Source organism: Rhinopithecus bieti, unplaced genomic scaffold (genome assembly GCF_001698545.2).
Source record: "Rhinopithecus bieti isolate Rb0 unplaced genomic scaffold, ASM169854v2 scaffold_2888, whole genome shotgun sequence".
NCBI lineage: Eukaryota > Metazoa > Chordata > Mammalia > Primates > Cercopithecidae > Rhinopithecus > Rhinopithecus bieti.
Genome location: NW_016804209.1, coordinates 196,010 through 210,803, shown reverse-complemented (window position 1 = coordinate 210,803; position 14,794 = coordinate 196,010). Strand labels below are relative to the sequence as shown.

General features: G+C 34.7%; 1 protein-coding gene across 2 annotated transcripts in view; it reads right to left on the bottom strand.

Moving 5' to 3' along the window:
• TUSC3 (tumor suppressor candidate 3) overlaps window positions 1–14,794 on the bottom strand; it is a 222,162-nt gene that overhangs the window by 95,030 nt on the left and 112,338 nt on the right. For both annotated transcript variants that reach the window (XM_017867199.1, XM_017867198.1), the window contains one exon: window positions 12,921–13,061. In XM_017867199.1, coding sequence (XP_017722688.1) covers window positions 12,921–13,061 — 141 coding nt within the window. The remainder of the gene's footprint in view (window positions 1–12,920; window positions 13,062–14,794) is intronic.

The window sequence follows — 14,794 nt, the reverse complement described above, 5'->3', positions numbered from 1 at the left end:
GACTTTGAGTAAGTTACTTATTCTCCCTACATGTCAGATTCCGTATCTATAAAATTGGGATGCCAGCTCTGTTAAAGAAATATGTTAATGATTGCATCGGATAACATATGTAAAGCATCTGGCCTGGTGACAGGCAATCTGATATGTGCTCACCTGAGCCAGTCAAAAGCACAGAAGACACGCTTGATGTTTTAGTGATATTTTAAAGGACATGATAATCATCTTCTATATCCTCTAAACATCATTCTTCTATTAGTTTGGATAACCAAAAGCCTACATTCTTGGATTATGGTTCTTAAATCTCCGTAAGTACCTAAATACTTTCAGCAAAGTGTACGACATAGTAAATTCAGAAGACGTTAAGAGATGGAAGAAATCACAAAAAGACACAGCCAGGAAAAACTCGCAGAGATTATATACCTGCTGTATGTATCAGAAAAAAACTGTATTTGCAAAACTAATATTGAAGATCCAAGGCATTGCAGGAGGGTGGGCAGAGAATGTACAAACCAGAAGTCACAGTTCAAAATCAGTGTAACTGAGGTGTCAGCGTGTTTTGTTTAAATCACAAAACATTTTTAAGTTAATGAAATGGGACTCCTTTAGACCAAATGTGTTCTCTAGGTCAAAACAGTACCTGGACTTCCTGCTGTCCTGTATCTTGCCCAATCACTCCTTACTTCAGCTTCCTGGCTCTGATAGGCATTTACCAAAAAGAGTACCACCACCACCACCAAAAACACCTAAGACAAGAATGAGCAACACACGACTGGGAGTCTAAATGTTCTAGGTTAGCACAATTGCTACAGAAGAAAAGGAAACAAAAGGGAAGAAGTAAAGTGGGGCAAATAAGAAACAATATCTAAACCCAGAAAATACAATTGGATTGTGTTTTCTGCTTGGCAGCCAAAGTGTTTCAGCAGATAATGACACAGCTTTAGAGGGGTTAATGTGAAGCCCTTTCTGACTTTCTTGAGAATAACTCTGAAATTAACTCAGACTTGTTAAAAGCCAGATTTGTCTTACAGACTAAGCCTAGGTTGGAATATTTTCTGAGTCAGGATTTATAAAATATTTTCACTTAAACTTGGTAAACACACTAGATAGATTATTAAGCCCAGGGTGAGCACAGAGTGTGATTCCCCATCTAAAAACATCGATTACAAATTTGAAATTATTATATGAGAGAAATAAATTCTATATTTAATGTACAGGAGTATCATATCAGTGAATCTGGAGTATACATTAAAGTTGATTATTTATGCTATAAATATAACATAGTGTTTTAGGCAGACTATATTTTAAAATCCAGAAAAAGGAGCCAGACATGGTGGCATGTGCTTATAGTCTCAACTACTCAGAAGACTGAGATGGGAGGATCCCTTGAGCTCAGGATTTCAAACCCAGCCTGGGCAACAGAATGAGCCCTTATGCTTTTATGTGCATGTTCACTCCTTCTCTCCCTCCATTTACTGATTCCATAATATTCCAATACTGAATTACAAAAGCACATGGTGAAGTATGTATTTTAGAAAGGTGGCACTAATCACAGTATGGAGAACATACTGGAAACATCAGTTTGGAGGCTGATGCATAAATACGAGAGACTACTGTGGTCTATTTCATGATACAGGTAACAATTGAGAGAAGCAGACATACAGGGCAAATATTTAATAGGTGGAGTCAGTAAGTTTAGGTGATTGAGTGATGTGACAGAAAATAAGAGAATCAAAACTAACCCCACGGTTTCTGATATGACTGGAGCAGCACAGTAAGTATGGCCCAGTGAGATACAGAGTGACGGAAGCATGTCAGTGAAAGGGAAGCAGGTACCAAAGATCTGGAGTTCAGTTTTAAAATGACTGATTCTAATGTGCTTTCAAAACATTCACTTCAAAAAACCGCTGAGACGTCCACGAGACACTTGCATATACTGTTTAATAACAGACATCTAGGAAAAAGCTATAGATTTGGGGATTGTGAGCACACAGTTGGTTACTATAGTCACAGGAATGGATGAAGTTGTTCTAGGACAGTAGGTAGGGTGAGAGAAGAAAAGCAGGCATAGAAAATAATCCCATAAGCTGGTTCATGAACAGCTGCCCAGGAAACTGGGACACACAAGTCAGAGAGTTAGAAAGAAAATGAAGAAAGCAGGTATACTGGCTGAGCGTGGTGGCTCATACCTGTAATTCCAGCACTTTGGGAAGGTGAGGCAAGAGGACTGCTTGAGCCCAGCGTGAGACCAGCTGGGCTAACATGGCAAAACCCTATCTCTATAAAAAAACACAAATATTAGTTGGGCATGGTGGCAAGCACCTGTAGTCCCAGCTACTCAGGAGGCTGAGGTAGGAGAATGACTTGAGCCCAGGAAGTGAAGGTTGCAGTGAGCCAAGATCATGTCACTGCACTCCAGCCTGGATATCTCCTAAGGGCAGGGGGAGGGGAAGGAAGTGGGGAGAGGCAGAGGCAGAGACAGAGAAAGAGAGAGAAAAAGGGGGGAGAAAGAGGAGGGACAGAAAGAGGAGGGAGATGGAGGAAAGACAGAGAGAGAGGTGGGGGGAGGGGGGAGAGGGAAGAGAATGAGAATATAAAGTCTCACTTTCTTTGGCTATAAAAATATTTAACCAACTAAGATATTCACAAACAGTAGCATCTACCCAAGAACCTTCCAAGCTCTTAATACCTACCACTGGTATGTTTAAAGTACCTTGCCTAGAACTTTATCATAATAGTTGGGAATGGAGGCTTGTAAATTATAATACTCGAGTTGCAGATGTATCTTCAGCACCTGTGCAACCTTGAGCGAGTCCGTTGCTTTGGGCCTCAGTTTCCTATCCATAACATTAGGATAATACTGGTATCGATCTTCCTAAACTGCAGGGGTTTTAAGTAGGTTAATCTATGTAGAGCCCTTAAAAATTACACACAATACACAACACATGCTCAATAAATATCATTATTATTCCCAAGCCCTCCACAATTTGCTCCCATACTCCTAAATGGCTCCATGTACTAGCACTCTTTAACTGGCACTGCACACTCCATTCAGGCCACTCTTCCTGCTTCCCCCTGCATCCATGATGGTAATGCCTGCATCCACATCTTGTTAATGCTATGTCAACCCAGTCAATCTTCTACTAAAACAGGGTTAACTCATGGCCCATAGATGGTTCTCCACAGAACCCTTCCAGTTTGCTTTATTCATTTAACAATTACTTACTGAAGTACTAGTGCACACCAGACACTAGAGATGTAAGAATTAAGTAAAATAAAGAGGCTTCCCATCCTCAGCTAGAAATCCTGAATAAGTGGCATGTGCCCTGGCATTTAACAAAGACTCATTTATTCACTCAAGATACTATATATTTAAGAACTGATTTAGAAGCAGAGAACAAAGCGATGAACAAAAATATAAGACAGAAAACTGTCATCAAGAAGCTTACATTCTACATGGAGGAAAAGAGACAATAGCAGTAGCAATACTATTTATGGTATGTCACAAGTTTAAAAAATCATCTTAATATAAGATTTATTCAACACGCCAGGAAATGTTTTAATAAAACAAAACCAGGTTCAAACCTGGAATAACATGCAGAATCATTTGAAGTAGTGACAAATGTATTTATTCATACAGCTCTGGCACTTTTCATAAGAAACAACAAAACACTAAGTAACACGCACTTCTAAAATGCAAAATAGCCTAGGTTTCAGTTTATCAAAATTCTCATAAGTGATGCATCCTTTTTTCGTTGTAACAACTGAAATGTCACCATTTCACTACTTTCAGCAATCTGGAAGTTTTAGTTTTGCAATTAATTTGACTAAAATATTTTTATTTAACTACATTCATACAAAAAAGGCACAATTCATAGTTATAGCTAGATTAATTTTCACAAAACAAACACATCCTTGCAACTAGCTTTGAAATCAAGCAAAGGAACACTATCAGAAAGACAGGAGCTCTCCTGTGTCTCTTCCTAATCATAATCTACATAACATGCCCAAGGTAAGGAACATTTTCTTGAAAATTCTGTATCACAGAATATGTAAGTACTCAGCTTTAAGAGATATAACCAAACACATTTCTCAGGAGGTTGAAAGAAATTTATATTCCACATAGCGGTACATGAGAGACCCAGTTGATATCCATCTTCACCAATTATTGGTATTAGCTGTGTGCCTCTGTGTGTTCATTCTAGTTTTTCTGGTGGAGGTATGATAGTGTCACACTGTCATTTTATTTGCATTTCCCTGATTAATAAGGTTGAATACCTTTTCATATGTTCATTGAAATTTGGACATTTTTGTAAAGTACCCAGCACGCCATTTACCTCTTTTAAAACTTGGTTGTCTTTTTCTTCTTGTTTTGTCAAGCTTTTTATATTTCTGGACACAAGTTCGTTGTTCAACTTATACACGGCAAATAGTCCTCACCAAAACATGAGGCTTGTCTTTCTTTTCATCTTATTAATCGTGTTTTTGACAAACAGAAGTTCTTAATTTTAATGTAGTTCAGTTTATCAATTATCGCTTCTATTATGGTTACCACTTATGTTCTAAGAAATCCTTGCCCTCCCACCAATTATGGAGATACATATCCATACTTTCTTCTAAAACCAGTAAATGTTCACATTTTACTTTTAGATTCATGATTCCTCTTCTGTATGGTGGGAAGTAAAAGTTGAAACTCATCTTTTTCCCATATGGATATCCAGTTGGCCCAGCAATATTTATCAAAAGTGCTATACTTACTCATTGCACTGCAAGGCCACTTTTGTTACAAATCAAGTGATTTTATAGTGTGAGTATGTTTCTGGACTATAGATTCTGTTTCAGATGGCTTTTTGTGAAATGAATACCATGAAGGCTTAAATATTAAAGATCTATAATAATTGTTGATATCCGTAAGTGTAAGTTCTCCAGCATTATTTTTCTTTAATATTGTCTAAACTACTCTATTCATTACCTGCTGCTAAAATCTCATTGTCAATTTCCACACAAAAAAAATCTACAGAAATTCTGCTCAAGATCAAGATGGGTATCTTTACAATGTTTAGTCTACCAATCCATTAACAGATTAACCTGCCATTTAAGTTTTAAAAAATTTATTTGAATAAATTTTCAGTTTTCAGTGTGCATATCTTTTATTAGATTGATTCAATATTTTTTTTGATGCTATGACAATAGATTTTTTAAAAACTTCTTTTATGATTCATTACATGAATTATGATTTACTATGTATTCATTAACCTTACTGAATTTACGAATTAGATCTAATTTTTTTTCTATGTACTAAATCAAACCATTTGCAAATGAGGGCAATTTTATTTTTACCGGGATGTGTGTAGGTTTTTTGTTTTGGTCTCAATGCACTTGCTCAGGGTCCCAGTAAAATACTCAAGAACAAGCATCTTGTATTATTCCTTATCTCAGGAATTTCAATAAGTTGCCAAATATGACGTTTACTGTATTTTTTTAAGTCAAATTAAGGATATTCTCTTCTATTTTGCTTTCTTTTTCTCTTATACCCACATAAGCACTGAACCTATTAAATGCTGATATGCATATATCAAAGATGATTATATTTTTTTCTGTTTAACTATTAGCATAGAGAACTACACTGATAATTTCCACATAGTAAATCATCCTTGCATTAGTGAAACAACTTGGCAACGTACTACCATTTTTATTTATTACTGTCTGTAATTTCTTTGTTTAGAATAAACGCATCTATATCCATGAGAAAGACTTGCCTATCAGTTTTCTATTTGTATATGTCCCTGTCAGAGTTTAGAATCAAAGTTAGTCTTGTTTCAGAGAATAGAGGCATTTCCTCTTTATTTTATTCACAGAAAAGTTTACCTAAGATTAGTATTATTTCTTCTCAATTGTTTAGAAGAGTCATCAAGGAATGAAAGTTTTTGCAATGGATTCAACTGCTTTAGCAATGGATTCAATTGTTTCAGCAATGGATTCCATCCATACTGGAGTATGCAGACTTTCTCCTTCTTCTCGTGTTGGTTTTGTTTGCTGGTTTAAAGTTGTTCAACTTCCTTGATATTGTCAACCTTAATAGTGATGTGTAATCACCCTAATCTAATTGGGGAATGTACTGAGCCATTGCTGGATTATGGCCCCAACAAAGTTCTATCTACATTTGATCTCAGCCACTGAAGGTTTTCCAGCAAGAGTCCAGTGGGTCCCAAATTGTAATTTCTAATTCACAAGACTGCAAAACACTCTAAGCTTTCCACTTGGGCATTGTATCCATTTACCAGCAGCATACATCCCGAGACTTGAGACTTGTGAAGTTTCTACTAAAAACTCTGCTTATTTTTTTTGCTTCTCCACAGAATCAGACACTTGGGTATCTAGTTTCATACAGCCTCAGAAATGGTTCTTTTTGAACTCTGGCTTTAGGACAAATGTGACACTAGACAATAATCCTGAAAAGAGCAAGAATAAAACAGCTACTCAGATATTTGTTGCAGTTAATTCAAAAAACACCTTCAAAGGTAGTCCTTTTGGAAGTATTTTGTTTTGTACATTTGGTTCGAGAGTCACAAATAATACCACCTTGGGACACCAAGATTTTGGACATATGTTCACCAAAGCATTTGTATGTTACTGACATACATATCTGATTCACCTTCCCCACTACATATGTAAGGTCCCTGTGGGCAGGGCTCATGTGCTAGTCTTTTTAACTTGTCTTATCTTTGTATCTCCATATGGTTCTTCACAGATATTGATACATCGTAGCTTTCAAACTCTTGAATGGTCAATAAATGAATAAACATGAAAAACATAGAAAAGGTAAATGTACTGAAACAAAGAATCACTATTCTAAGACTGATCAATATGTGAATATATAAGATTTCTAGAAAAAAAATGTACTAATCCCAGCCATGACCTACAATGCCCTAAGTAACAGTGAAAAAAACAACCATGTTTTACAATGTCCTTACACCTTTTTATTCATGTAACTTTCACTCACTCAACAAATATTTATTTAAGACTTTCTACATGCCAGGTACAATTCTAAATGCTGTGGCTCCATGTGTAAAACAGATACCAATCCTTACACCTCACTGTAGTCGGAGAACACTTACTTTCATATAAGTTGGAGAACACTACATTTATATAACAGGCAAGCATTCAATAAACACAACTGAACACAACCATGTGTTATCTTTCTCACATCTAGAGGTTTCCATAGCCCTGTGGTGAGCTGAGAACACCACTGGCTCAAGGCACCCACCTTTAAGCCTCTATTGTCCTTGTTTTTCAAAACAAACTGCTCAGATCCCATAGTTCTCCAAAGGCTCAAGATGTTCACACCCACTTCAACTAGAGCAACTTTGCTTTTAACTATTCTATACAGTGAACTTTCATAAGCGATTTGGTTTGGAGAAAACATTTCACATTGTATTTTAAAAAGAAAAATAATCATTATATGCTTTCAACATGTTGGGTTCATAATTATTTCAAAGATTTCCATTATGCAGTTGATATAGCTTTGCAAATCAAAAGTTTTCATTTTCTTCTGCAAAATACAAAATTTAAATAAGACCCTGAGTTAATTTGAAGGTATCTTCATCAGCTGAATATTAAAATAAGCTGCTAAAGTGAAATTTTTAATGCTAACTATGCAGAAAATATGTAATATCCTATATGCATTTTATATAATCCTTTGTGTATTCCATGTTTTAAAATATAAAAGTTTTAAGTAATTTAATGACATTACTTAATAAACAGGTGGTATGAATCAGCAGAGTAACAGCAGACATGCATATCAGTGAATTTATACACTATGCATTTCTACTGTTCACAAGTGAATTATTTACTGTTGATTTTTTAAAACTTGGTTTCAGTGTTACACAGAAATACTATCATTATTTCTTTCATTTAAACTTAATCAATACACTGCATTCGTTACAAAAAAAAAGAAAGGAAAGGTGGGAAGTATCTTTACGGTCATTTCAGCAACAGCAACAAAAAAAAAAAGCTTAAGTCTTTAATTCCATGGAAAGGAAATTATGCATTGAGGACAACAATTTCAACAAGTATTTATAACCCCTATGGAGTTGGATTAAGGAGATGAGCCGTGCATGAAGTGTAGTAGATCCATGCATGACACTTTGCAGTGAGGCTTATTCTACTCTGACTTTACAGTAAGATAAGCAAAGACTCAGCCAACAACATTCAAATGCTAAAATCGATCCATATATGAGTAATTTTAAAATGTACTTTGAGTTACTGAGGCCACTGCTTCCTCTTACTACAGAAAATTAAGAATTAGATATATTAAGTATATCCTAAAAATATACAAATTCATTTTATTTTCTGTTTTCCTAACTCTACACAAATGGCTACACATAGACATACCTGTTTGCAAAAACCGTAACCAACTCCAAATGGCCAAATGACATAGTCACCTGATGAGCAAAACTGTCTGGGGCCATCCAAAAACAACATTACTTTATTGAAAAAAATATTATCAGCAATTATTTGCTTCTCGTTTTTAAACAGAACAAAATAAAGATCATATGTATATAATAAAAGTTATGTAATTTTATTCAAATAAATTTGGATGAAAAAAGACCCTTTTCTAACCCCATCTGAACTCAAAGTCATCTGTAGCTTTGAATGGTCACAAGAAATAAATTTCTACTGATAAATCACAATGTGTACATGCCAAAGTACCTTTCATGAATGTAAATATTATATAATGCTGTACAGTAATCTCCAATGCTGAAGATTTCAAAAAATTTAATTGAAATGACATAATTTATTTGGGGCAACAGAAACATGAGGGTATATGAATCATCCTACAATACACAGTATTAAAAGGCAGAAAAGAGCTTCTATCCTACGGTGATTTACTGTGATAATAAAGTTGTGTTATTAGATTATTTTAATGATGCTTAATCTTTCATGCTTTTACGAGCACATCCTTAGGATATTTTCCTGCGTTCAAAATGAGTGTTACTACTTATCCTACTAATATTTTCTGGCTTGAAATGACAGTAACCTATGAAGACCTTTAGGATGCCATAAAGATCTTCATTATGGGCTACAAAACATACTATTTTAACTCATTTTGGTTCCAAGTCAATATTGCTTTCCCAAGACCATAAACTACGTATCTATGCTACAATCTTTGAAAGTATGTACTACTATATTTCAATATTTTACTCATTCTACTTTAAATTCATCATAAAGCCAGTAATGTATATGCTTATTGTCCATCATCCTCCATGTTTAGGGGGTGAGGGAAGGCAGAAGGGACTGAAAGCAGAACCAATCAATGATACATATTCTGTTCCATGAACAATCATCAGGATCTATAAATATTAGTTAATAAAACTTTTTCCCCCTTAGAAAGCATGAGACCAGGAAGATTTAGTTATGAATACCTATAGCTCTTTTTTAAAACTCAGAACCAGGAAATTCTAACATATATGTATGTTTTAATATTTGCAATATATTGCTTTGCAATATGTTGCAATATACTGCAAATTTAATCTCATTGTTTAAATATATTGCAAAGTCATATATTTGTACATATTACTTCCATATATTAATATTTACATACATTAATTTCCTATTTCACAAAATTGCAACCTTTCCTTCTCCATCCTACACCCTAAAGCGTATGATAACTTCCTCTCCCTCAGCATACACTTCATTCTTATCCTACCTTTAAGTCACATACAATAAAATACCACAGTAAAAAAAGAAAAAAAAAATACCAGCTTTAGAATACAGTCTACCCAGGACTAAGTGTTCGTAACAGTAAATAATTTTCCTTGGAAGTACTTTTGTATAGGTTAAATGATTAAAAAACACCACTGCTAACTGTACCTAGACTTCCTCTTTACTAACAAGTTAGCATGGGGCTAGAGATTCTGTAGCAGACATTTCTCTCATTCATTTCCCTTCCTTTGTACACATTTTTTTTGTTGTTCTATGGAAGTTATCTACTCTTATATGGTTCATTACTATTTTATTTTAAGAGCTGTCCTTTTACTGTCCAGTCAAAGGCTTTCATCAGAGTTTGTATAAGTCAGATGACAATATTTTGGCAAATTTAAAACATATATACTTTTCCTTACTTTCAAGGAAAATGAGATATTAGTTATTTTAAACAGGCAAATGTTTGAGAATCTGAATGAATAGGGCAGCATTTTGGACAGTCTCTTAACTTTCTAAGGAAATCTCAAAAGTGGGATAAGAAAAATTACATATGAACAAATTCAATTTTTCAATTTATAAGCAACAATCAAGTTTAGTGGTGATGGTAATGGTGGTGGTATCAGGCAGAAATGGTAAAGAAGACTCAAATTACATATTTATATACACATATAAGTAATATAAATTATATAGTATAAATTATATGCATAAAATATATAATGTAATTTATATATTATATATTTAATCTCATTGTTTAAATGATTTAAAGAGTTTCCAAAGACTAGCAAACAGAAGTATTTCTGTATTAATGAGAAAAACTGGAAGAGATGCAGAAAAGTATTACAAAAGTTGTTTAACATTATCAGGGTAGTGTTTTAAAACACATTGTTTGAAAACACGTCTGTTCTCTGCAGCCTGTTATTGACTTCTAAAAGGCTGTGACTGGGGAGCAGGCATACCTGCCAAGATATCTTGGAATTTATCTTCTTCCATGCCAAGTTAATTCACTTTCCAAAATTTGCAGTAAAACAGCAAAACAATAATAATAATAAATCTGTATAACATAGCAGAGGTTTTCAAGAAAATTGATCAACTGAAGTATTTAACATCTATATATCGTATAAATGTTCCTCTATGAATTTATTTGCAGTCATAATGGCTATTTGTATCTACTGAGTAGAATGACCAACATATAAGATACACATCCAGATTTAAAGAAGCCCAGCTTCGTGTAAACAATATAGAACTTGCAATCAGATGAATAAGATCAAATCCTAGTTCAATCACTTTCTAGCTATGTAAGCTTTTGCAAGTTGAGATTACTGAATCTTTGTTTCCTTTCTTATAAATGAGGCCAACATAAATTCCTCTGCACAGTTATGAAGCATACCCCAAAGAAGAAAGAGATCAGTAAAGAGTAATGTCAATTATTACTAGCTTACAATGCAATAGCTCTGGGCCTCTTCTTGAGAAATAAGAATAATATAAGTACGTTAATGTTATTTGAATGTAATTCACAGACGAGACTATATCAATTTTTGGTAGACTAAAACAGTGACAAGATTTGATATGACATTAACTCTTAAATATCAAAGAAGTTTTAATTTTCCTGTGACACAGTGAAAGTACTGCATTTTTACCAAGAAACCTGGGAAGCTTTACTGAGTGAAGCAACTTGAAAACTAGCATGGAAAAAAGCCAAAACATTTTTTAATTTAATGACTAAGGTAATTAAGATCACCCGTAGTGTCCAATAACTTTAAATACAGTACAATTAATTAATCCATTTTAACTCATTCATCAAAAGTGAGAAAACAATATTAAGAAACTTTCCTTTAAAAAAATCTTATCTTCCTTGCTCTTAAAAGGCCAAACATCTAATTTGTATTTTGACTATCTACTAGAAAGCCACAGAGAGGTTCTGTCTGAATTTCTAAGCTCTAGGTATTACTGCAGAAAATGAAATTGCTTCAAGGTGACTCTTGCCTGGGCTGCTTCTCAGTCTGTCCTATCACTTCCAACTTAGTCATCAAGACCCCTAATTTTTTGGTAAAAATAAAATGGGAACGATGAAGGGCTACTGCCAGAAAGCAAAAGAAACAAAGTGACAATTAGCTGTAAACAATCTATTATGTTATTATAGATATAATACATTGCATATAGGTATAATACATTATATCCTTAATATAACATTTTTATTATATTACAGACAATACTTATCTATAATAGATATACATTGACACAATATATAACGTATTTATCTACACATATGTATCTAGTCTCTATTTCAACATTCTATTTATAAATATTTCATACATTTTCTGTTAGATTTATTTTTAAGTACCTTACATTTTTCCTTCTTATTGTGAAAGAGATTTTATTTTCAATTATACCTGAATTGTTTTGTGTATAAAATCCTAATGATTTTTGTCTAGTGGCTGTGAGCTGGGAACTGCTGAACTGTAATGTCATCTCTTCCCCCTCCTACCTTGCCATCACTGCTGTAGCCCCACAGAACTGTAGTTCTCCGAATATCCCAGGCTTCACTTATGTTGAACACTTGGCCTTAATGACTTTAGAATTTCATTTTGTTCTACAGAATTCAGCTCTTGTCACAGTCTGGGAAGCCTGTCATGATTCCCTTTACTCTAGGTTAGGTTTCTTTCCTGTGTATTCCTATAATACTTTGTTACTTACTGTCATCACAGCACACATAACCTTATCCTCCATTTGCTGATTACTCTGTATCCCCGCAATGCATTTCTCTTAGGCAGAGTGTATTTCTCAACTTTATATCCCCAGTATCTAACAAATATTAGTCACATAAAAGATACACAAGAAACAGTTGTCAGAAAAGAAACAGCTGAATAAGAAATTCAGAAATAGCTGAATTTCCAAACCACTTGCAAACTACTCTGAGCTATTAATTCTGATCAAGTCTTACCATATCTCTAGATGTATTCAACACGTATTTATTTAGCATTTGTGCAAAGCAAAGAGGGACAGTACATTTTAGCAGTGAAAAGTTGAAGGAAGATAGCATAGTTTTGGCTGACAGAAAACTCAAACTACATTATCCAAGTTCTAAAAAGTTACTTCTCTTTCAAACTTGAGTTCTATTATAGTTATAATCTGGCTCATTTTGTTAATATTATACAACTTATACTATTATACAAAGAATAGGAAACAACAACAAAAAAAAGCACAATGTATTAACATACCAGAGACACCATGGCCCAACCAGTCTTGTTATAGATGAACTCCAAGTTGTTCCTTCTCAAATAAAGCAAACCTCCAACAAGTGACACTAACAGGGCCAAAGCAATGGTACCAGAGTAGTTGGGTGGTCTGAAAACCCGAATCTGCAAAAATGCAATGGAAATTTTAAAAGTGAAAGAAAAATAAAATTTTTCTCTTGATCATATTCCAGTCCTCGTAATTTTCAACACAGAGAACTCAGAAACATGCCACCCAAATTTTCACATGTGGCACTAGCACTACTTACACTCTGTGTCGAAGATACATGCCTTAAAACATAATGGCTATGTAAAATGACTTTGCACTTCCCTGATGACTAACAATGCTGAGCACCTTTTCATGTACTTGTTGGCTATTTGTATCTTTTCCATGAAGAAATGCCCATTCAGATCCTTTGCCCATTTTTAATTGGGTTTTCTCTTTTTAAGCTGTAAGAGTCATACATACACACACACACACACACACACACACACACACATGCATACAGATAGACACACCAGCTGTAAGTATTTTATAGAAAAATTATTTGCAAATATTTCCCCCATTCTGTGGGCTACTTTTTTGATGGTATCCTTTAAAACATGAAGACTATTTTTAGAAATAGATCTAATTGGTCTGAACTCATGACTTCTTATGTGTATACCCATCTTGGTTCCAATAACATTCCCTACTAAAAAAAAGCAGGACTCCTAGAATAGATGACTAATTGAGTGCTGGGCAGAATAGATGACTAATTGAGTGCTGGGCAAAATAGATAGGTAGATACAAAATGAGCCTGGAATAAATTGTTATGTCACAAAATAAGAAAATACTTAAAAGAAAAATGATGGAAAGATGTCACAAGAGCATAGGGGCCAGCATAAAGAGGCTCTCACTAGTCAAATCTACAACAATTTTAGTACCAAAATAGTTCAGAATAGCAGTAAATTACAAACCACCAGAGGAAAAACACGTCTTGTATTCTTTTACAAGACATCAGTTAGGTGCAGCCAGGACAGAAGACACAGGAGATCAGATGAAAACAAGGTTGATAATACTCACAGGTCTCCTAGAAACAAGAAGCATGCTACGCCATGCAGGGCCATATGGGAGAGACACCAGAGTGGTCAGGTGGCAGAAGATACAAGTGAAGGGAAGTTAAGCCACTCTTGTTTTTGGAGTTTGCGTAGGAAAGGCAAGGCAGGGCAGAGTAAACACTTTAGGACTGACTAGTTTAAATAATTTTGGTGGGCTGTGGGCTATAGGAGTGGTCTCTAGTTGTCTGGTACCTGGCCCCGAGATGATTAAGGCAGAGGAATATTGTTTCCTAGGGTGTACGGAAGACTTATTCCTGGCTGGGCTTGTTATCTTTAGGAACTGGCTAGCCCCAAGAGAGCTACACTCTCCCCAGCTGGAAAGATTTTTTAGAATGTCAAATCCAAAATACTCAGAAAACACAATTTATAAGTTCATACCAATGACGGATAATTAGATGATGGATGGATGGATGGATGGATGGATGGATGGATGGATGCAGTAGGACTCTTGCTTACAGTAGAATGCTGAGGGCCAAATACAAATATGAAGAAAGAGCTAGAACTGGAATCATCATTTTGTAACCATAATGGTAAAAACTGTGTCAGGCAAGAATCATCAATGTATGCTATATCTAAAAGAAAAGTGTGAAGGAAGAGGATATCTGCATGATCTTAAGGTATCTCCACATAGATACCTTATTATTACCAAAAAAAACCAGTAATTATACCATGAAAAAATGGGAAACATCTTGATATTTGAAATTCGTATCACCAGTAAAGGACAGATGGACATTACGTGCCTACTGAGGTGATTAAAACAA